Source organism: Hylobates moloch, unplaced genomic scaffold (genome assembly GCF_009828535.3).
Source record: "Hylobates moloch isolate HMO894 unplaced genomic scaffold, HMol_V3 SCAFFOLD_13, whole genome shotgun sequence".
Classification (NCBI taxonomy): Eukaryota; Metazoa; Chordata; class Mammalia; order Primates; family Hylobatidae; genus Hylobates; species Hylobates moloch.
In genome coordinates, this window is record NW_026652288.1 from 3,035,344 (window position 1) to 3,058,121 (window position 22,778).

Here is a 22,778-nt window from a genome sequence, read left to right on the forward strand (position 1 = left end):
TTATTAGTCTTGCTAGCGGTCCATCAATTTTGTTGATCTTTTCAAAAAACCAGCTCCTGGATTCATTAATTTTTTGAAGGGTTTTTTGTGTCTCTATTTCCTTCAGTTCTGCTCTGATTTTAGTTATTTCTAGCCTTCTGCTAGCTTTTGAATGTGTTTGCTCTTGCTTTTCTAGTTCTTTTAATTGTGATGTTAGGGTGTCAATTTTGGATCTTTCCTGCTTTCTCTTGTGGGCATTTAGTGCTATAAATTTCCCTCTACACACTGCTTTGAATGTGTCCCAGAGATTCTGGTATGTTGTGTCTTTGTTCTCATTGGTTTCAAAGAACATCTTTATTTCTGCCTTCATTTCATTATGTACCCAATAGTCATTCAGGAGCAGGTTGTTCAGTTTCCATGTAGTTGAGCGGTTTTGAGTGAGTTTCTTAATCCTGAGTTCTAGTTTGATTGCACTGTGGTCTGAGAGGCAGTTTGTTATAATTTCTGTTCTTTTACATTTGCTGAGGAGAGCTTTACTTCCAACTATGTGGTCAATTTTGGAATAGGTGTGGTGTGGTGCTGAAAAAAATGCATATTCTGTTGACTTGGGGTGGAGAGTTCTGTAGATGTCTATTAGGTCCACTTTATGTAGAGCTGAGTTCAATTCCTGGATATCCTTGTTAACTTTCTGTCTCGTTGATCTGTCTAATGCTGACAGTGGGGTGTTAAAATCTCCCATTATTATTGTGTGGGAGTTTAAGTCCCTTTGTAGGTCACTGAGGACTTGCTTTATGAATCTGGGTGCTCCTGTGTTGGGTGCATATATATTTAGGATAGTTAGCTCTTCTTGTTGAATTGATCCCTTTACCATTATGTAATGGCCTTCTTTGTCTCTTTTGATCTTTGTTGGTTTAAAGTCTATTTTATCAGAGACTAGGATTGCAACCCCTGCCTTTTTTTGTTTTCCAGTTGCTTGATAGATCTTCCTCCATCCCTTTATTTTGAGTCTATGTGTGTCTCTGCACATGAGATGGGTTTCCTGAATACAGCACACTGATGGGTCCTGACTCCTTATCCAGTTTGCCAGTCTGTGTCTTTTGATTGGAGCATTTAGCCCATTTACATTTAACGTTAATATTGTTATGTGTGAATCTGATCCTGTCATTATGATGTTAGTTGGTTATTTTGCTCGTTAGTTGCTATAGTTTCTTCCTAGCCTCAATGGTCTTTACAATTTGGCATGTTTTTGCAGTGGCTGGTACCGGTTGTTCCTTTCCATGTTTAGTGCTTCCTTCAGGAGCTCTTTTAGGGCAGGCCTGGTGGTGACAAAATCACTCAGCGTTTGCTTGTCTGTAAAGTATTTTATTTCTCCTTCATTTATGAAGCTTAGTTTGGCGGGATAGGAAATTCTGGGTTGAAAATTCTTTTCTTTAAGAATGTTGAATATCGGCCCCCACTCTCTTCTGGCTTGTAGAGTTTCTGCTGAGAGATCAGCTGTTAGTCTGATGGGCTTCCCTTTGTGGGTAACCCGACCTTTCTCTCTGGCTGCCCTTAACATTTTTTCCTTCATTTCAACTTTGGTGAATCTGACAATTATGTGTCTTGGAGTTGCCCTTCTCGAGGAGTATCTTTGTGGCGTTCTCTGTATTTCCTGAATCTGAATGCTGGCCTGCCTTGCTAGATTGGGGAAGTTCTCCTGGATAATATCTTGCAGAGTGTTTTCCAACTTGGTTCCATTCTCCCCATCATTTTCAGGTACACCAATCAGACGTAGGTTTGGTCTTTTCACATAGTCCCGAATTTCTTGGAGGCTTTGTTCATTTCTTTTTATTCTTTTTTCTCTAAACTTCCCTTCTCTCTTCATTTCATTCATTTCATCTTCCATCAGCGATACCCTTTCTTCCAGTTGATCGCATCTGCTACTGAGGCTTCTGCAATCTTCGCGTAGTTCTCGAAACTTGGCTTTCAGCTCCATCAGCTCCTTTAAGCCCTTCTCTCCATTGGTTATTCTAGTTATCCATTCTTCTAATTTTTTTCAAAGTTTTTAACTTCTTTGCTATTGTTTTGAATTTCCTCTCGTAGCTCAGAGTAGTTTGATCGTCTGAAGCCTTCTTCTCTCAACTCATCAAAGTCATCCTCCATCCAGCTTTGTTCCGTTGCTGGTGAGGAACTGCGTTCCTTTGGAGGAGGAGAGGTGCTCTGTTTTTTAGAGTTTCCAGTTTTTTTGCTCTGTTTTTTCCCCATCTTTGTGGTTTTATCTACTTTTTGTCTTTGATGATGGTGATGTACAGATGGGTTTTTGGTGTGGGTGTCCTTTCTGTTTGTTAGTTTTCCTTCTACCAGACAGGACCCTCAGCTGCAGGTCTGTTGGAGTTTACTAGAGGTGCACTCCAGACCCTGTTTGGCTGGGTGTCAGCAGCGGTGGCTGCAGAACAGCGGATTTTCGTGAGACCACAAATTCAGCTGTCTGATAGTTCCTCTGAAAGTTTTGTCTCAGAGGAGTACCCGGTTGAATGAGGTGTCAGTCTGTCCCTACTGGGGGGGTGCCTCCCAGTTAGGCTGCTCAGGGGTGAGGGACCCACTTTAGGAGGCAGTCTGTCCGTTCTCAGATCTCCAGCTGCGTGCTGGGAGAACCACTACTCTCTTCAAAGCTGTCAGTCAGACAGGGACATTTAAGTCTGTGGAGGTTCTTGCTGAGTTTTTGTTTGTCTGTGCCCTGCCCCCAGAGGTGGAGCCTACAGAGGCAGGCAGGCCTCCTTGAGCTGTGGTGGGCTCCACGCAGTTCGAGCTTCCTGGCTGCTTTGTTTACCTAAGCAAGCCTGGGCAATGGCGGGCGCCCCTCCCCCAGCCTCGCTGCCGCCTTGCAGCTTGATCTCAGACTGCTGTGCTAGCAGTCAGCGAGACTCCGTGGGCACAGGACCCTCCGAGCCAGGTGCAGGACGCAATCTCCTAGTGTGCCGTTTTCCAGGCCCGTTGGAAAAGTGCAGTATTAGGATGGGACTGACCCGATATTCCAGGTGCCGTCTGTTTCCCCTTTCTTTGACTAGGAAAGGGAACTCCCTGACCCCTTGCGCTTCCCGAGTGAGGCAATGCCTTGCCCTGCTTCGGCTCGCGCACGGTGCGCTTCACCGACTGTCCTGCACCCACTGTTAGGCACTCCCTAGTGAGATGAAACCGGTACCTCAAGCAGAAATGCAGAAATCACCCGTCTTCTGTGTCGCTGGGGCTGGGAGCTGGAGACCGGAGCTGTTCCTATTCGGCCATCTTGGCTCCCCAATACATGGATACTTTTAAGCCTAATTGGTTAAAAAGCCATTATTGGAAATGATCAAATTACTCAAAGCAGCATATACTTTGATCGAGTTTGCTTCATCATATATAATACAGATAAATGATTTGCATTCATTTTTAAAATATATTGCATTTTCTGCATTTTGCATAGAAAGTTTATTATTGAATGGGTGAATTTCTGAACATTGTTAAGCTTTGTCATGAATTCTATAAGGAGGTTTTTAAAATTCATGGCTGGGCGCAGTGGCTCACACCTGTAATCCCAGCACTTTGGGAGGCCGAGGCGGGCAGATCACAAGGTCAGGAGTTCAAGACCAGCCTGGCCAACATGGTGAAACCCCATCTCTACTAAAAATACAAAAATTAGCTGGGCGTGGTGGTGCATTCCTGTAAGCCCAGATACTCGGGAGGCTGAGGCAGGAGAATCGCTTGAACTGGGACCCGGGAGGCGGAGGTTGCAGTGAGCCGAGATCACACCACTGCCACTCCAGCCTTGGATACCAAGCAAGACTCCGTCTCAAAAAAATAAAAATAAAAAAATCATTAATACCAGATCACCATTGCTGTACAGGTCGATCTGTTTCCAATGAATTGATAATCTTAAAGACAGCTGTAATCGCGTTGGGTAGTTTTTCTAGATTAAGGAGAAGATATTGGAAGTTCCTAAGGTAGCCATGGGGTAAGTACTCTGAAATGAGAGCCCCATCTCACACCAAATCTCACCTCCTCAGTGTCGTCTCCTTAGGGGGCTGTGGAATTGCTCTGCAAGCTCATCCATGCGGTTGCCTAGAGTGGACTTAGCAAAGCCACGCTCCCACGCCTGCATGCAGTCAAGTTAGTGGGCGCACTTTCTGAAGGGGTTTGGAGAGTGAGGTCCTTGATTTTGGGAATAAGTCCCACCAGCTGTCTGAAACTCATGTTGAAATGCAGCCCTTATCCTGACTATATTTCAACGGCACATGGTCCAGACTCACTCTCCATTTGGGTGAACAATCTGGAGGACATATATTCACCTTTCAACCTTCAAAAAAGAGAATGGAATTTTCTAATTTACTTATTTTTCTAATAGTTCCCCATCATGTTTTTCTCAGTTGTTACTAATTCTTCTGCACCGGGCTTCAGATTTCCCCTACTTTTTGTTTTTTTTTTTGAGACGGAGTTTCATTCTTGTTGCCCAGTCTGGAGTGCAATGGCATGATCTCAGCTCACTGCAACCTCCGCCTCCGGGTTCAAGCGATTCTCCTGCCTCAGCTTCCCGAGTAGCTGGGATTAACAGGCATGCACCACCACGCCTGGCTAATTTTTTGTATTTTTAGTAGAGACGGGGTTTCACCATGGCCAGGCTGGTCTTGAACTCCCGACCTCAGGTGATCCGCCTGCCTCGCCCTCCCAGAGTGCTGGGATTACAGGTGTGAGCCACTGCACCCGACCAGATTTCACCTATTTTAAGCAAATTTTAGTTCCTAAAGATATAATAGCTGAGAAGTTTAGAAATTTCTCAAGGATTAAACCTTGCAGCCCATTGAAATGACAGGTGAAGGTTAGCCTGTGAACTAAAATAGAAAATGAGAATGTTTTAAAGTTTATTTTGGAGTAGCGCGTGGCTCAGTCCCAGCTCAAAGGCAACTGTCTTTTGTGTGAAAACAGTGATATGTAAATGACTTACTTGCACGAAGACTACAGTGCAATTCAGAAGAAAATAATCCCAGTTCCTTTTTTGTTGCATCACCTCTGCCTGTGTATTTGAAAGTGAGGTATTGCCTGTCCCCGTTCTGCCGGAAATGACTGATGTTTATGAGGCCGAAATCCTGAGCCAGGAGAGGAGTGATTTCTTGATCTTTAACAGTAGCATTTAACAAAGTAACAAAATCTTTTCCCTAATTGACTAGTTTTCTTGAATTCAGACACATCCTTATTATGTGTGGTTTTGTGACTTCTGTGACACTTCAGAAGCTTTCCTGGGTTCAGTATGGATTGGGGGCTGCCTGCGACGCTGACCAGGCCACCTGGAACCCCTTTGCCTGGGGCCTGGCTCCCGGCTGTGATGACCCAGATCTCGGCTGTGTGAGGGCCTTTCGGAAGCACAGGCGGGGCTGCACTCCGCTGTGAGGTTGCGCAGGGACATCGTGCCCTGGGTTCCTGGATTTTCCAGTCCCTCTCTTCTGATTTTAAACTTCTCTTTGACTTTCTACTTTCTAGTGTTTTATTGTCAGCAGATCTCTTGCTTCCCAAGAGAGCCTAAAGGAAAAAAAAACAGAATCCTCCCCATTTTACTCAAAAGTCAGTTTCTTATATTCTTCTTGATCTTGATTGTTAACTTCCTTTGATCCCTGATCTTTTTCCCAAAAAGAAACCTTTTTTTGGAGTTTTGCCCAAAAAGCCTGTTTTTGAGAAAGTACCGAACATTGGCAAAGCAGCCTTAGTTACTTGGATTTTATCCTGACTTCATTATATGCATGAACTGGGAGGTGACATGTCATCAGTGTCAATAACAAATGCTGTAACTTGGGGGAGACAGAGCCAACCTACAAAAATTAAAAATCTGTAATAAACACCGTGACAGTCAGGAAGCATGTCTTGTTCTCCAGTGCATCTGAGGACCCAGCACGGTCAGGCACAGAATGGGTACATAGTGTCTTCTTGAATAAATAAAGGGATGAGGGGATGAATAAATAAGAGGACCCCCGGTCGGTAAGCTACTCTTTTGATAAAGAAGTAGCATCAGAATGTTGGGTTTAAAGAAATAGAGAAGGAGCTCATACAAAAGGATAGAGCGGGGGGCGGTTACGGGGGAGGGGGCGCAAAGAGTGAGGAGATGAAACCACAAGAAGATTAGTCTGGAGAAAGATGGAGCGTTTCTTCCTCTGCAATGGCAGAAAAGGAAAGGAAGGATTTGATAGGAATGAAAATCGAATCTAGCACATTTTCAAACTGTGATTCTGAGAAGCCTCGGGTTCCAGGGAGGGGCCTCGGGGTGACTGGGCATGGCCTGCAGAGGCGACTTGGTAGGGCCAGTGTCAGGCAGAGCATTTCAGCAGGGTCTACTTTATACAGAAGTCTCTCTTGAGATGTCTTTTTTGGGGGGGTGGGGGGAAAGGTGAATGAATTTTACTATTTAAAAATTCGAAAAACTAACATAGTCCAAAATGCCCACTTTGTAGATTAGAACACTAAGATCTACAAAGGTGTAGAGGTTGGTCCCAAACAAATGTCCTTGCTCCTGTTACCAGTACCATCCCTACTGCCCCGTGTCCCTTACGTAGTCCGCACAGCCCAGCAAAAAGCACAGTTGCTGGTGGTGGTTTTGTTCATTGACTACCTCCCACCAGATGACTTGGTATTTCTGAACCATCGGATCTACGCGCTGTGGGAATTATGCTTTGCAATACAGCTTCTAGGACTGGGTTGTATCCAGGGGTAGGATTTGCCCATGAGAAGACCTTATATCTGATGGGATTGAAACAAACAAGTTCTCACTTGGGTTTCTTCATGTATTCATTGAGCAAACACATATTAAGCCTCTTCTCTTTCGAGCAATAACAATAAAGGTTGCTAAGCTAGCGCTCTTGCTCAGTGAAGTTCTGCCTTCTTAACCATTTATGGCATTTACTCAGATTTAGAAGTGCTATTCTATTATTTTTAATTTACTTATTGCTGACTTGAAGCTCATACACTATTTTTAAAAGAAGTATATATTCCAGATTCACAAATTTATTGTAACGCTTATGATTCTTCATCAGTGTCTTCAGACACAGACACAAATTCAGCTGCACTCCTAACCCACGGCAGTGAAGTTTCCCTTTTCTCTCCTCATGCCCTGCATCCACTTCCCACAGAGAAGCTGCTTGTACCACATCTTGAAAACCAGTTCCTACAACCCTGCTTCTCTAACTGGCGGGAATCCCGAGAGCTCCAGCATGAATTCCTCAGGCCTCTTTTGCCCCAGAGCAAAGTTCCCAGCCGTTCCCCGATTTGCAGAGACTGAAGGACCCTTCCAGACTCAGAGAAGCCAAATCTTCCCCAGAGACGCTTCCCTCTCCTCCTTCCTCTGCATCACACTCCCCAAGCTGTGGAACTGTCACTCACATGGTCACGCAACATACACACACAGGTCTGTACTCATTAACTCGGAGTAAGCGCAAAAACCCAGGCAGAGACCCTCTCCTAAAATAGAAGCGGGAAATTATCTTAGGTGTAGGTGTTTGCTATCCGAATGCTTCTGGTAGCCTGTGAACCGCTGGAAACTATGCTCCCCAAGTTGCCCTTCTTCCCCACATACTTTACCATATTCACAGAAGCGTGTCCTCAAACAGATAAGCAAGCATCCCTTGCTTACCTTCACACATCACACCAAGTTTAAACGTGAGTCGGTGCCAGTCGAATGCTTCTTTGAGTTTCTTTTACCGAAGTGATTCTGTCATTATTTCTATGATTGGAAAGCTTTGGAGAGGAGAGAGATGGAGATACTCTTTTTTAAAGGGGAAAAAACAGCTAATTTGTAAGTATCTGTATCCATTATAATTTGCTAATGCAGTTACGGATCTCCAGGGTGGCCGTTTCCCTGGCCCATGCTCTGTTCGCGAGGGTGTGGACGTGGCCCCTTGGTTTGGCGGTAGAGAAGCTGAGGCAGGAACTGAACTGGCAGCATGACAGGGCTTTATAATAATGGGTATAAAAATCACACGCAAAGCCATGCATGTTAATTATAATTAATTTTTTCTACAGGCTATTTTTTACCCTCTTTGATTGTTCCTGTTATTAATAAATGTATACAATGGTTTGATATGTTTCATACATTGGAAATACTTGAGACCATCAGAAATTTTATTAACAGGCCTAACAAGGGAGCTTACATAAGGTGAAAAATGTATTTATGAAAGGATCTTTACCTTGCCCTGGTATTTTAATTCTAGTGTGTCCTAAAATAATTCCTGTTGTCTTTAAGGCAGCCAGGAAAGGGTTTTTGAATTATTTTCCTAAGTTATGTCAGAGTTTCCTAAGATTGTAATTTACAGGGAAATGGATGTCACAGCCTGGGAGAAGGACGTGTTAATCACTTTAATGGTATCGTATGTAGAGGTAATAATTCCCTTTGAGTCTTGGAGAAAAGTTATGTACATGCTATTAGTTACTTGAGTGATTTTTATTAGACTATTTTTCTCATCATTTGGAAGTTGTGTAATGCCTATGTTCAGTTTCTCAAATAGACCCTGTATCGTACTCCTAGCAAAAAAAAGTAAAAGTAATTTTTATCTAAAATCTTTATCTCATATCAGACTAACTTCATTATTAGAATTTTACATGTCATGTACAGTAATTATGAGATTTTCATAAGATTTCTTTCACAAAGTTTAAAGTTTTATGTGGTATACTTTAGATTCTGATTTTAAAAGTAATTTCTTTGCTGCATATTTCTGACATCTATCATTGAAAATAGAGGAGGGGGGAGGCCGAGGCGGGCAGATCACGAGGTCAGGGGATCAAGACCATCCTGGCTAACGCAGTGAAACCCCGTCTCTACTAAAAATGTAAAAAATTAGCCGGGCATGGTGGCGGGCGCCTGTAGTCCCAGCTACTCGGGAGGCTGAGGCAGGAGAATGGTCTGGGAGGCGGAGCTTGCAGTGAGCCAAGATCACGCCACTGCACTCCAGCCTGGGTGGACAGAGCAAGACTCCGTCTCAAAAAAAAAAAAGAAAAGAAAAAGAAAATGGAGGAGGGCCACCAGTAAGGGGACTAAGGTGGAAAATAATAAGATAAAAATAGCAAAAAACACACTAAGAAAATAAGCAATTATAATTTCAAATAGCAGACAGCATGCGATCATAAGAACTGGCTCTGGCTCTCACAGTAGCCAAAGTCACATCCCACCTTGGAAGGAAAAGAGTGCCCGGCATGAGAGAACGATGTTGTGCTGGTTCCTCCTGGCCGGTCGTGCCCTCTCCAGCATTTGTCCATTAACCAAGAGCCCTGGCTCTGCTAGTTCCACATCACCTCTTGGACAAGTCTGAAGATCAGAAGGCTGAGGCTGTGCTCTGCCGAGGCTGGTAAAAATAAACCTCCGAACACGTGTGCTTGACACGTGTGGCCAAGGAAATGTCTACCGTGCCTCCAGTTGGAGGCTTGTACCAGGAGAAACACTAAAGAAGAGGGAAACGGACAAGCCGGTCACACTGGCAGCACCAGTTGGTAAGGGCAGGCAACACACATTGTTGATGCGAACGTGAATTGTCTTGCAGAGCAATTTAACAATAGCTAATAAAGCTGGGCACGGTGGCTCACACCTGTAATCCCAGCACTTTGGGAGGCCAAGGAGGGTGGATCATTTGAGCCCAGGAGTTCAAGACCAGCCTGGGCAACATGGAAAAACCCTGCCTCTACTAAAAGTACAAAAATTAGCCGGGCGTGTTAGCACACGCCTATAGTCCCAGCTATTTGTGGGGCTGAGGCAGGAGGATCACCTGAGCCTTGGAAGGTCGAGGCTGCAGTAAGCCATGATGAGGCCACTGCACTCCTGCCTGGGTGACAGAGTAAAACCTTGTCTCAAAAAAAAATTTAAAAACTAATAATAATAATAATAAAGTACATGCTTTGTATAACCTTTGACTCAACAATCCCACTTTCAATTATATACTTTAGAAAAACTTGTACGTGTGTGTAAAAAGGCATTCGAGAATGTTTGCTGCTGTATTACTTGTATTACTTAGTCAAAAATTCTATTAAAAACCTTAATATTCAATATCCAAAAGAAGAGAATTATGTTATATGCAGTTGATCGGACAGCACAGTGTGACGTGACCAAACTCACTTGGTGCCGCCCTGGATGTCCCGCACGTGCACCTGTTCCCACACACGCTCCTTTCCTGCCCCGCGCAGCCCGCTGCAGCACAGAGCTCTGCACCATGGCTCCTGACCCCTGTCCAGCCAGGGGCAGTCTCCTGGCAGCTGTGATCCTCTTCCTGAGGCTGCCACAGCTGTCCTGCAGCCCAGTCCCCTCTGGCGCCATGCCCTCGGCACATCACTGTCCCTTGCCCACAACTTTGCAAAAAGTTCCTTCCTGAGACTCTCTTCAGAAACTCCTTTGACCATGCATTAGCCATCATGTCCTGCCAGGCCCCCGACAAAGGATATGATAGCAAAGCCTGACCTCAGTGAGGAGAGACAGTTATGGTCTCAGTTGATCTCCTTTGGTGTGAACAAAAATATTCCTGTGCCTAGAAATGTTTTTGAAATACAAAGTAAACTTGAACTATAGCCAAATAGTTTATATTCTCTTATCAGAAAAAATCACCATTTGGGAAAGTATAAATTGTAAGTGGTAAATAACGTGTTTTCTTCTCTTTTTTTTCCTTTAATGTTTTTCTAAATGATTATACAAAGAGAATCATCTGGCTGGGCACAATGGCTCATGCCTGTAATCCCAACACTCTTGGGAGGCTGAGGTAGGAGAATCAGTTGAGTCTAGGAGTTTAAGATCAGCCTGAGCAACATAGTGAGATCCCTTATCTACAGATAATTTAAAAATTAGCCTGATGCGGTGGCACGCCCCTGTAGTCCTAGCTACTCGGGAAGCTGAGGTGGGAGGATTGCCTGAGCCCAGGCGGTCGAGGCTGCAGTGAGCCGTGATCACAACACTGCACTCCAGCCTGGGCAACAAAGCAAGACCTTGTCTTTAAAAAAAAAAAAAGAGGAAGAAATGAAACACTCATCTTTCTGTTCCCTCTACCGATGCGTCTGACTCTCACACCACATCTAAATTAGAGAAGAAGGGGCTCTGTCAGTCACCTCTGCCCTGAATTGCAGTGGGAGCCCTCCCCAGCTGAGGTGTGAGGCTGGGTCTGGGCCTTGCCCCTTTGCTCCCCACTCCGTGTCCCCCAGCAGGTCTGCCAGCGCTGAGCCCTCTGTGCCTCCACCTGGGAGATGCAGGTGGAAAGGGCTGCCCACATTCTCTCTGCCGCGTGCTCTTTTGTGTTATTGTCTCAGGGAATTGGGTTGTTCTGACTCCTAGAAAATTGGCTCTCGGGTCGGTGTAAGTTTGTATAGATATGACTGCATGTCATTTATAGACCAATCGATATTAACCAGTAAATTGCTTACTCTAATAGTGCACACTTAATCAACAGCAGCAATTATCCAAGTAAATCTTTCCTATTCAGTCATCTGTGGGAAAATTATATTGGGAGAAACTGTAACAAGAGCATAAACATTTCTGCTTTCTATTTTCAGTCAGGAAAGAAGCCACTTTTTAAAAGATTTACATTTCCCAAAGAAATGAATAATTAAGATGGTAGGCGTTTGCTTTATTTTTAATAGTTGTGATCTAGTGTGAGACATAGAAAACAAGTCTTAGAATATGAAATCATGGCAAAAGCTGAAGGCTTTTTATATGATATGTTTTACTATTTTTAATCATTTATGGAGTACTTTATATTTGCAAAGTCCTCACAAATAATTTTATTACACATGTAAATGTTTGATTGGTGGTGAGCATCTATACATACTGGGCATAAAATGAGATGGAAGCCTTTACTGTAAAATATTTCTTACTTGTTTAAAAAATACGTAAGTAACCATAATCAGATTTTCCCGTTTATATGCTTTTGTACCCACACAAAGTCTAATTGCCTTTGAGGTCCAACAAATAGATAACAAATTGAGGGCCAGGCGCGGTGGCTCGTGCCTGTAATCCCAGCACTTTGGGAGGACGAGATGGGCAGTTCACAAGGTCAAGAGATCAAGACCATCCTGGCCAACATGGTGAAACCCTGTCTCTAGTAAAAATACAAAAATTAGCTGGGCGTGGTGGTGCACGCCTGTAGTCCCAGCTACTCGGGAGGCTGAGGCAAGAGAATGGCTTGAACCCAGGAGGCAGAGGTTGCAGTGAGCTGAGATCACGCCACTGCACTTCAGCCTGGCGACAGAGCGAGACTCTGTCTTGAAAACAAATAAAATGAAATAAAAAACAAATTGAGTTCACTGGGCGTTGTGTAACATCACAGAATGGAACATCAGGAGATTGCATATCTACTGCATCAAAATCCTTTTATTTTTCAGAAAATCCCAAAACTTTGCTTATGCTTTAGCTGCTGTACTTAGTAGTAACTTACACCTTCCATACTTGTGAAAATGCTGTATTATTTCAACCAGCATGAATTTGGTTCCTGCATATCAAGCACTGTTCTAGGTCCAGAGACTGAGGGCGTCACTGTGTGGACAGAAGTGACATGTGCACGGTTGATTTCTGACAGGCCAGGACATCAAAGTGCTGTCTGCATGAGTGCTGATCCATCATTATTTTTTCATTCACAAAACTTTTTTCCTCCCTTCACAAATAGCAAGTTTCTGTGTCTAAAAGAGAAAAGAAAAATTGAAAAAAAGATTGCTTATATAACCACTGTCCTTTTACATTTTAGTGTATGTGTTATACATGTGTGTGTGCATATCTATACTATACATAGTGTGCATGTATGAAGATGGAGATACATATTTGTGTATATATGCTTAGGCACAAAATTCATATGCTTCTATCAGTTTGTGTCTTTTTATGATTTATTATACATTTAGCATTTCCCTATATTAAAGGGTCTTTAAAAAACATTTTAATAGCCACATAATCTGAAGTTATTATAAATAATCTTAGGATGAACTGTCTTATACAGAATTCTACATATGTGATCATTTCTTTAGGGTAAGTCTTAGGAGGAGAATTCTGAAGTCAAAGGCTGTTCATAAATACTCCCCATTGTCGTTCAGAAGGTCATTCCAAATTATGTTTTCCACAGCACCTGAGTGCACTGGCTGTAGCATCTCCTTGCCTATCCTGACTTGTATCTTTTTTTAAAAAATTTCTAATTTTTTAGGCTAACAATGACATTTGCTTTTTATTTGTTTTGCTAATGAATATCAACTCACTAGTAAATTATAATTTGCATTTCTTTGATTACTAGTGTGGTTAATTAAGCGTTAGTTTATTATTGTACTGTCTTCTTGTAGTGCTATGAATTTCCTGTCTGTTCCACAATTTTTTTGCATGCCAAGTGCCACACTAAAGAAATGCTTTTAGAAATTGAAAAACAATGCGTTAGATGAGACCACTGCCCCAAGGAGCTAAAGGAGAAATAGGAATTAAGAATAGGAAGGTTTCACCATGAGCAGGAAAGGCACCATTAAGATCAGGTTTGAGGCTGGGCGCGGTGGCGCACACTGTAGTCCCAGCAGTTTCGGAGGCCGAAGCAGGTGGATCACCTGAGGTCAGGAGTTGAAGACCAGCCTGGCCAACATGGTGAAACCCCGTCTCTACTAAAAATATAAAAATTAGCCGGGCGTGGTGGTGGGTGCCTGTAATCCCAGCCACTCGGGAGGCTGAGGTAGGAGAATTGCCTGAACCCAGGTGGCAGAGGTTGCAGTGAGCCAAGATCGCACCACTGCACTCCAGCCTGGGCGACAACAGCAAAACTCCGTCTCAAAAAAACAAAAAAAAAAGATCAGGTTTGAGGTTGGTTTGAGGTTACTCATCTTGCAATGAGCAAGTGCAGGTGCGCTCTGACTGGAGCAGGGGCGTGTGAGGGCTCGGCGACACAGCGGCCAGCCGCACCTTCATCTAGAACAGATTCACTGTCATCTCCAACTCCAGGGTGGCCAGCTGAAGACTGGGCCGTCATCTGTTCTGAATCATTGATATAATGTGTTTCCTATGACCTGTTCTGTTGTTTTAGACCTGGTCAGCACACTCACAACTTCGATGAAATTAGGAATGCCTTTCACACAGGGCTAGGCACATCAGTTGATAAGTACATTCTGAAAAGGCCCAACTTAGCCGTGAGTATTGGACATAAATAGGAGTTGTATTACCACAAAAGTAAGGAAAATATACCATGTACAGAGATCTTGCTCATTTGTTATACAAAATAAATGGTGGTCTTTGCTCCCAAAGACCCTTCCAGAAGAAAACAGTTGAATACTTTTAGTGCAGAAGGACAACTCCGGGTTACTGGTAGAACTTAACTATTATTTACAGTTTCTCTTCTTAACTGTTTATAACTTTTGTTCATAAAAACTGGCAGTTTCCTTTGTCTAACCACTGCAGGCCGTCTTTCTCTAGGACTCTGGTTTCTCTGTTGCTTTTTGTACTGCTTCCATTTGTGATAGTCAAAACAGTTGACTCCTTGGAGTCAAGGGAATGTGGTCTTGGTTTCTTTTATCCTGGGACAGCTAGTCATAGTAGTGGCAAAGGATTATCTCGTTATCTTCATTACTCATTGTCATCCCAGAGACCCTTGATGAAGAGCTTTTAGATAAAACATGAGTAGAGTGTCATTCGGCCAGTTCCGTAGCACCAGCAGCTCTTGTTGAATGGTGTTCAGTTAGTGAACAGTTTTATAGTTTCTGAAAAGGTGACTGACACATGTCCAAATATCAGACTAACAAATGATGTGTACGTGTGTGTGATGGAATATCATGCAGCCATTATAAATCATGTCCCAAGAAAATATTTGAGGATATAAGAAAGTTTTGAGTAAAGGATACAAGACAGTGTATGTTTTTTTTAAAAAAACATGACAAGGATGCATCTGAGAATACTGTATCATTGTCCACAGTTGACTTTCTTTTTTCACTTCATACTTACTGTTTGTACTATTCCACAGTGTGCACAGGGATGAGGTGGTAGATAGGGGGTGGTAGCTAACTCTGTTGAAGCAACTAACCTGCTTGACAGTACTGTAAGTGTTTAAAAGGTGTCAGTATGCGGAATCATCTCACCAGCACCCGCCACCTTAGCCTGCTGTTTCTGCTGTATCCTTTCAGTTAGCTTACGATAGTACCCATTTGCCCTGGCCAGAATCCAAGACTTTTACCTTCTAAATAATTCATATGAGTATTTGTCTCCTCCACCCTGCCCCTCCCCTCCTGTGCTAGTTCAGGCTTCGTTTCCTTGTGCCTTGTTCACTAAGCCAGCTCAGTATCCTTTGTATTCACATAATACCCCCCAAAGAATTAGAAAACTAGGTACCCCTCACACATTTTTAAGCTATCTAAAATGTTTTATCATAAATTTAAGTGGTTTCAAAGGATATAATTAATGTTTAGCACATAGTGTGTTGCATATGTGATTTAATTATATTCCCATCAGCATGTAGGACTGCAGATTCAGCTCATTCAGTTTTGGGAAATGTGACCCACTTGGCAGCCAGTACCCATCGTAACCAGTCACTCAAACCAGGCACGTGTGATCTCAGAAGAAATCGCACTTCGTCGTGTGATCCAGATAAGCATGGCACTGGGGTCCTGGCAGCAGTCACTCCACTCTGGATTTAGTCCTTAGAATTCATTCTCTCCCCTCAAAGCCCCCCGGGTTCTTGTCCTCCCTCCCGCCCGCCACTCTGGGGTCCGCCACTCTGGAGTCTAGCCTCTAGCTCCAGCTCCACCTCAGCCTCACCCCCACCACCCCCCTAACCCCATCCTCCAGCTGTCCCTGCTCTGCAGTGCCTTGAACGTGCTCTGCCATGTGTCGGCTCGTTTCCTGAATCTTCAGGCATCAGTGCCAGCAGTGTCCTCACAGAGCTGTCAAGTGTATCCATGCCGTGCCGCTTGTGCCTCTGCCCCGCGAGGGACGCCATCCCCCTCGTTGACATGCATTCCTCTTGTTCATCATGCGAGACTCCCCACCCCTGTGCCACTGATCTCAGTGTCTCCCACACTGGAGTGTCCGTATTTCATAAACACACGTATGTGTGCATGTATGTATTTCATACGGACATCACGTACGTTGGCCCTTCATATCTGCAGGTTCCGCATCCATGGATTCCACCACCCGCAGATGGGAAACACGGTGAGGTGTGCACAGCAACCTTTCAGCCGTGGTTGGTTGAATCCACACGTGTGGAACCTCCAGATACGGAGGACCAACCAAGGACTTGAGCAGTCACGGATTTGGTATCCCGGGGGTCCTGGAACCAGTCCCCGGCAGACAGAGGGTCTGCTGCTTGTATTTATGCCTGTGTGTGTATGTACAGACAGTCCCCAACCTCCGTGGCTTGACTTCAGATTTTTCAACTTTATGATGGTGCAAAAGCGCTCCCCATTCGGTGGGAACTGTACTGTGAGCACCCACATGCCATTCTGTTTCTCACTCATGGTGAATTCAAGGAAAGACATGAAATGTCCAACACTTTATAAAGCAACTGCAGGCTAATGTAAGTGTTGTGAGCATGTTTAAGGTAGGCTAGGCTATGCTGTGACATTCGGTAGGTTAGGTGGTGCATTCACATCTTTTCTTTTTTCTTTTTTTTTTTTTTTTTTTTTTTTTAGGAGATGGAGTTTGGCTCTGTGGCCCAGGCTGGAGTGCAGTGGTGCAATCTCTGCTCACTGCAACCTCTCTCCAGGTTTAAGTGATTCTCCTGCCTCAGCCTCCCAAGTAGCTGGGATTACAGGTGCTCACCACCACACCTGGCTAGGTTTTGTATTTTCGATGGAGCTGGGATTTCACCATGTTGGCCAGGCTGCTCTCCAACTCCTGACCTCAGGTGATCCACCCAGCTCAGCCTCCCAAAGTGCTGGGATTACAGACGTGAGCCACCGTGCCCGGCTGCATTCACTTATTTTCTTATCTTTTTTTTTTTTTTGGGGGGGGCAGAGTCTCGCTCTGTCGCCCAGGCTGGAGTGCAATGGCGCGATCTCAGCTCACTGCAGGCTCCGCCTCCTGGGTTCACACTATTGTCCTGCCTCAGCCTCCTGAGTAGCTGGGACTACAGGCACCCGCCACCACGCCTGGCTAATTTTTTGTATTTTTAGTAGAGACGGGGTTTCACCATGTTAGCCAGGATGGTCTCCATCTCCTGACCTCATGATCCACCCACCGCAGCCTCCCAAAGTGCTGGGATTACAGGCGTGACCCACCACGCCTGGCTCACTTATTTTCATCTCGAGATATTTCTAACTTACGGTGGGTATGGATGGAGCATCTGTGTCTGTCTTGATGCACTGGTAGCCATTCGTTCTGTATGACTGTCCCTCATACCAAATTCATCTTTGTACTCCTGTTGCCTAACTTAGGACATACTTCCTCTTAGGTGCTTAGTAGATGCTTCTCAAGTGAGGGAGTGACTGGGTGCTTCTGTTAACAATATGAACAGGGAGCTAAGCCCACTCCGCCAGCCCAGCCTGCCTTAAGGGCTGTCTTGTAACAGCTTCGCCTCACAGGCATTCGCACTGTGACTTCCACAGGTAGGTTTCTTTATTCCTTCCCCGAAACGTCAGGGGCATTCTGTGAGCTTTCCTGTGTGTCCGCAGGGGCAGTTCTGTCCTTGGACGCTGAGAGCAGAAGCACTGCAGGGCCCCCAGGCCACTTCCTGGGCACACCCCTACCCCTTCACTGCCCTCCCCTGCCCCTTCACTGTGCCCTCCTGGGCAGCCTTCCTCGGCTGCAGGGCAGATGCTCTGTGGTACCTGCCTCCGCTCCTCTCAGGAAGGCTTTCCTCTCCCTCGCTGGGTCACCTCTCCCTGGCACATGCTTCTCCCAAACCTGGATCTCCAGTGTCTTCTCTCCTCAGCTACAACCTGCCATCTGTAGGTTTACCAGGCACTTCACGTGACTGTTCCACCATCTTGTCATTTTTTGTATCTTCTGTCATTTTGTAAAACCCAGCTCATCTGCCTGCTGCGTCTCCATGTCCGGCCTGCCCTGGGTGGGTAGAGACAGGTTCGCGCCATCCCTCAGATTTCCACATTAGTGTTTTATTGGTTAGTTTGTTTCTGGGTCTCTCTCACCCTCTAGGGAGCAGCCACGGCACCCCCCACCGCCCCTGCTGCCTGCTGCTCTCCTCCTGCCGGGCCGGGTGATGCAGCGCCTGACCACGTACGGTCTTTAGACTGCCCTAGTCGGTCTGTACACTGCAGCTGGATTCATTTTCCAAACATTTTATTTCAAAATGCATTTCTGTTTAGAAGCACCCAGTTGCCCCTCTTGCCTGGAACTGAAATCTCACCATTGTGACCTGATGTTGGAAACTTGTCCTGGCTTCTGGGACCTGGCCCTCTTCATCGGCCTTGTGTCCCCTCGAGCCTAGCACAGTGCCTGGTCCACAGCAGGTGGTCAGTAAATGGCCGCTGAGTGAATGAATGAGGAAATGCAGATTCCGCCAACATTTACTCATCAATCTTCTTTGTTCTCCTTTCCACGAGAATTAAAACCTTAAGTTTCTCATTTTTAAAAATGGTCATTGGCCAGGCGTGATGGCTCACGCCTGTAATCTCAGCACTTTGGGAGGCCGAGGCAGGCAGATCACCGGAGGTCAGGAGCTCGAGACCAGCCTGGCCAACATGGCGAAACCCCATCTCTACTAAAAATACAAAAATTAGCCGGGCGTGGTGGCAGGCGCCTATGATCCCAGCTACTCAGGAGGCTGAGGCAGGAGAATCGCTTGAACCCAGGAGGTGGAGATTGCAGCGAGTCGAGATCGTGCCACCGCACTCCAGCCTGGGCAATAGAGACTCTGTCTCAAAAAAAAAAAAAAAAAAGAAACATTGTCATAGTGGCAGGCACAGTGGCTCATGCCTGTAATCCCAGCACTCTGGGAGGCCGAGGTGAGTAGATCACTTCAGCCCAGAAATTCAAGACAAGCCTGGGAAACATGGAAAAACCCTGTCTCTACAAATACTCGCCTGCGTCTGCCACTCTGCACCATCAATATAAATAATAACTAATTCACAATAATCAGTCATGAAAGAATAAAATGGAAAACACATGCCAAATGCAGGCCCCTGCTTTGTTATCACTGCATACCGTACACATAAAGTTCTCTGTCTCGTGACTGCAGGAGCATCTCCGTTCCTGTGCCTCGTCCTCAGGTATCAGTCACAAGCCACTCACGGGCTGAAGTCAGCCCACAGTCCTCCTTGAAGTCAACAGAAATGAACTGCTGAGCCACGAGGGGCCTAGACCTGGGATCTGCCAGCATTTTCTGTAAAAGGCCATAAAATAAACATTGTAGACTTCCTGGCCATATGGTATCTGTCCAGCCCCTCAGCTCTGCTGTGAATGCCCAGCTCTTCCATGGTAGCACAGAACCTTATCACCGTGCAGGTGCACACGAGGCTGGGCTCTGGGTTCCTGTGAGCTCTGCCCACCAACTCAGGCAGTAGGGGGTGGGGGGCATCCACAGGATGTGCACAGATTGCCAGCACCAGGCCCGGCTGCTGGAACATCCTCCTGATAGCTTTACTCACATCTACACGGACGCCTTAAGTTCACCCCATCAGTGCAGGGAGACTGGGGCCTTCAAATGTGATGACAGGACACTGCTGTGGCCTGTGTTCTGTGGAAGCCTGCAAAGGCCAGCACACCCGACCCTCCTCTGCCTCACCTCCTGTGCCACCCCGTCCTCACCTGCTTCCCCAGCCTCCCCTCATCCACACCTGCTCAGCCCCTCCTCCACCGCCTCCCTCCGGCCTGCTGGTCCTTACTGCATCCCCTCGGGCCCTGCACCCTGCCCTCTGCTCCCTGTGCCCCCCGCCCCCGTGCCTGCTCTCGCCTTGCTTCGCACACATTCTGTCCTCTTCTAGGGTCTCCGCCCCCTCCTCCTCCCTGATTAACTCCTGCTTGTCCTCACTGTGGGGCATGTCCTGAGGGAAGAGGGCCCCAGCCTTTCTAGCAGGAAAGGCCAGAGCCTTAGGCCTAGGGAACCAGGAAGGGAGCAGTTATTAGTTGCCCCTGGATACAGAATCTGCCTAGATGCATATATAGAACTGGTTCAGACTTGGCACAATCTCTTTCCCTCTCACTCTTTCACATTTGCAATTCAAAGAGAATATACAGAGCCATTTGTATTATATAAAGTGATTATTGCATTGAATTTAGACTAGAGAAGGCATTTGGAGATCGTTTTAGTAAATTATCTTAACCAATCTAAAAATACTTCTGAACTGTCAACCAGAACACAGAAATCCTGTATTACTTGCTGTAGTCTGGACAGTTTAGGGGAACGTGGCACCGATCTCATCTTCACCGTGGATCAGTGGTTCTCTGACTTGGTCCAGTGGCCACGCACCAGCCAGTGAAGAAAACCACAGACTCCAGCTGCACTGTGTATGCTCTGGTCTCCTCATTTACAAAAAAAACAAGCTACAAGATGTATTTTAAGAAATCTCATTTGAGTTGTCCTGCTAATATTTGCAGCTCGCTGGTGGGTGCCATGGAGGCCAGTACTCACCATCAGGCTGTGGCAGGTACAGTGAAAGGAAAAACTCCGTGAGACAACGGTGGAAAGTTCACCTGACAGTGAAACGCATGCCCGTTAGAGTGGCTGAAAAACAGAGCACAGACAACACCAAGTGCCACGGGACGTGCAGCCGCGGGACTCGTCACTGCTGGGGAAGGCAAGATGGCACGGCCACTTAGGAAGACAGCTTGGCGGCCTCCTACAGCACTAAACATACTCTGACATACAACCCAGCAATCCAGTTATTGCATTACACTCCTGGATATTTCACCCAGTTATGCCGAATGCTTATATCCACACAAGAATCTACCCAAAGATGTTGATACCAGCTTTATCCATAGTTGCCAAAAACTAGAGCAACCAAGAGGTCCTTCGATAGGTCAGTGGGTAAACACACTGGTAATGTGGACAGTAGAATGTTCAGCAGTTAAAAAAAAACAACTACCAACCCCTCAGAAGACCTGGAGGAAACTGAGATGCCTGCAGCCTAGGGACAGCCGGCGGCTTGTGGCAGGTCACACGGCTACTCAGTCGTAGAGCCTGGCCTGTCTGAAGCTCAAGGCCCAGCACCAGTTCCTTCCCTTCCACATAGAGTTTCACTAGGCACGCACACGCTGACTCTGGATTGATGTAGAAACAGTTTGGGAATTTTTAACAGCATCGTTCACATTTTTAATGCCTGCCTCCTGCCTGGCACTGTGCTCAGCACTTTCATGTATCTTATTTAATTGTCACATCTGTGAGGTAGGACAGATGACCTCAGCTCTGTAAACTCAGCCATTGCTGAGCCTGCAGTGTGAGTGTGAGGCCACATGTCAGAGCCCCGGAAGACACAAGCCCCACTCTCCTGCCTTCAGCACGGCCCCCCACACCCCCACTGCGGCTGGAATTGGAGCAGGTCGTTAGCTCCTGCCTGAGGAAGCCCAAATAAAGGACTGCAGAACAACTGTAGTGCAAAGCTGAGACTCATTGCCCTCCTAGGCACTTCATGAGCAGGCCCTGCGTTCTCTGTGTCCCGGCATGGAGTGCAGGAGGTGTGGAGAGGGAGTAGTGTGTGTGTGAGTTAGTATACAGAAGAAGTGTGTGGCAGGCTCTACCACACATTTTTAAAATATGTAAACTCCTAAACTTCTTGTCAGAGAAGCGCTTGGCATGCACACAAAATCATTTAGCTAATTCTTGAGAAACATATTGTTTAATTGTCTGTCTCCCTTGCTAGATCATACCACTAATGAGTGCCTGTTCACTAACCTCCCCACCAGCCTTGCGGTCTCTGTCAGGCAGGAGGTACTTAAAGCATGTTTATTGACTGGCTGCAGAAATAAGGACATCTACCATATTCAAAGATAGCGCCCGTTACATTGAGAAAAGACAGAGTGAGCATCCACTTTTAGCTTCTTAAAAGGTTTAAACATTCTGATCTTATTTTCCCATTCATTTGCCTGATGGCCGTCCTTTCTGTATTGCACGAGGGCAAAGATAAACACAAGAGTCTGTGCGAATCAGCCAGTGTGTCAGTACCAGCCAGCCTTTCCATGTTGAAGCCGTAACGTTAAGCGATGTGAAAGTATACCATGCATTGCCACATGGGCCTGGAACATGTTGTGTTCATCCAGTTCATTGATTTTTTCATATTGATAAATTAGAATTATGAACATATAAAGCCACTTATTTTAGAGTCACATGCAGATCTTACAGATACAAATAAATATGTCCAACACATAGCATAAAATTTCCTTATTTATTTTAAATTGACAGAAATCTCAAGATAATCTTGCTAAAAAGGAAACCAGTCATATAGATTGAGAGATGTGCGGAGCTTTCCAATAAAAAGCCTCTTCCCGATGTTCTATCGGTTGTTAAATTTTAATGTTTTTATGATTTGATCGGCTCGAACTGTATCTCACGCTTGGCTCTCTTATTGCCTAATTACACGTGCAGCGTTGACAAATGGCATTCCCCTCCATGCCGTCAGCACACTGACCTTGTCATGATTACTAATGGCTGGCTGGCGCTGCTTCCAGCAAGGTGAGCAGCTGTGGCCAGTGGCTATGCGTTTGGGTCATGTATTCCACCATGCCTTGCATGTGTGTTTGGTCACATGTTCTGCTGTGTCTTGCAGAGCTGCAGAAACTGGAGGGCAGCAGTGGACCTCTGCGGACGTCTCCTCACGGCCCATGGCCAGGGCTATGGCAAGAGCGGGCTGCCCACCAGCCACACAACAGATTCACTGCAGGTGAGAACACCTTTCAGGTGCTGTCGTTTAACCTGGCTTATCACAGTTTGGGGACATGG

The 22,778-nt window shown here is 45.7% G+C and overlaps 1 protein-coding gene across 4 annotated transcripts in view; it reads left to right on the plus strand.

Moving 5' to 3' along the window:
• The window catches only part of TRAPPC12 (trafficking protein particle complex subunit 12), a 104,408-nt gene that overhangs the window by 23,256 nt on the left and 58,374 nt on the right, over positions 1 to 22,778 (plus strand). For all 4 annotated transcript variants that reach the window (XM_032172102.2, XM_032172103.2, XM_032172104.2 and 1 more), the window contains exon 4: positions 22,606 to 22,719. In XM_032172102.2, the coding sequence (XP_032027993.1) occupies positions 22,606 to 22,719 (114 nt within the window). The remainder of the gene's footprint in view (positions 1 to 22,605; positions 22,720 to 22,778) is intronic.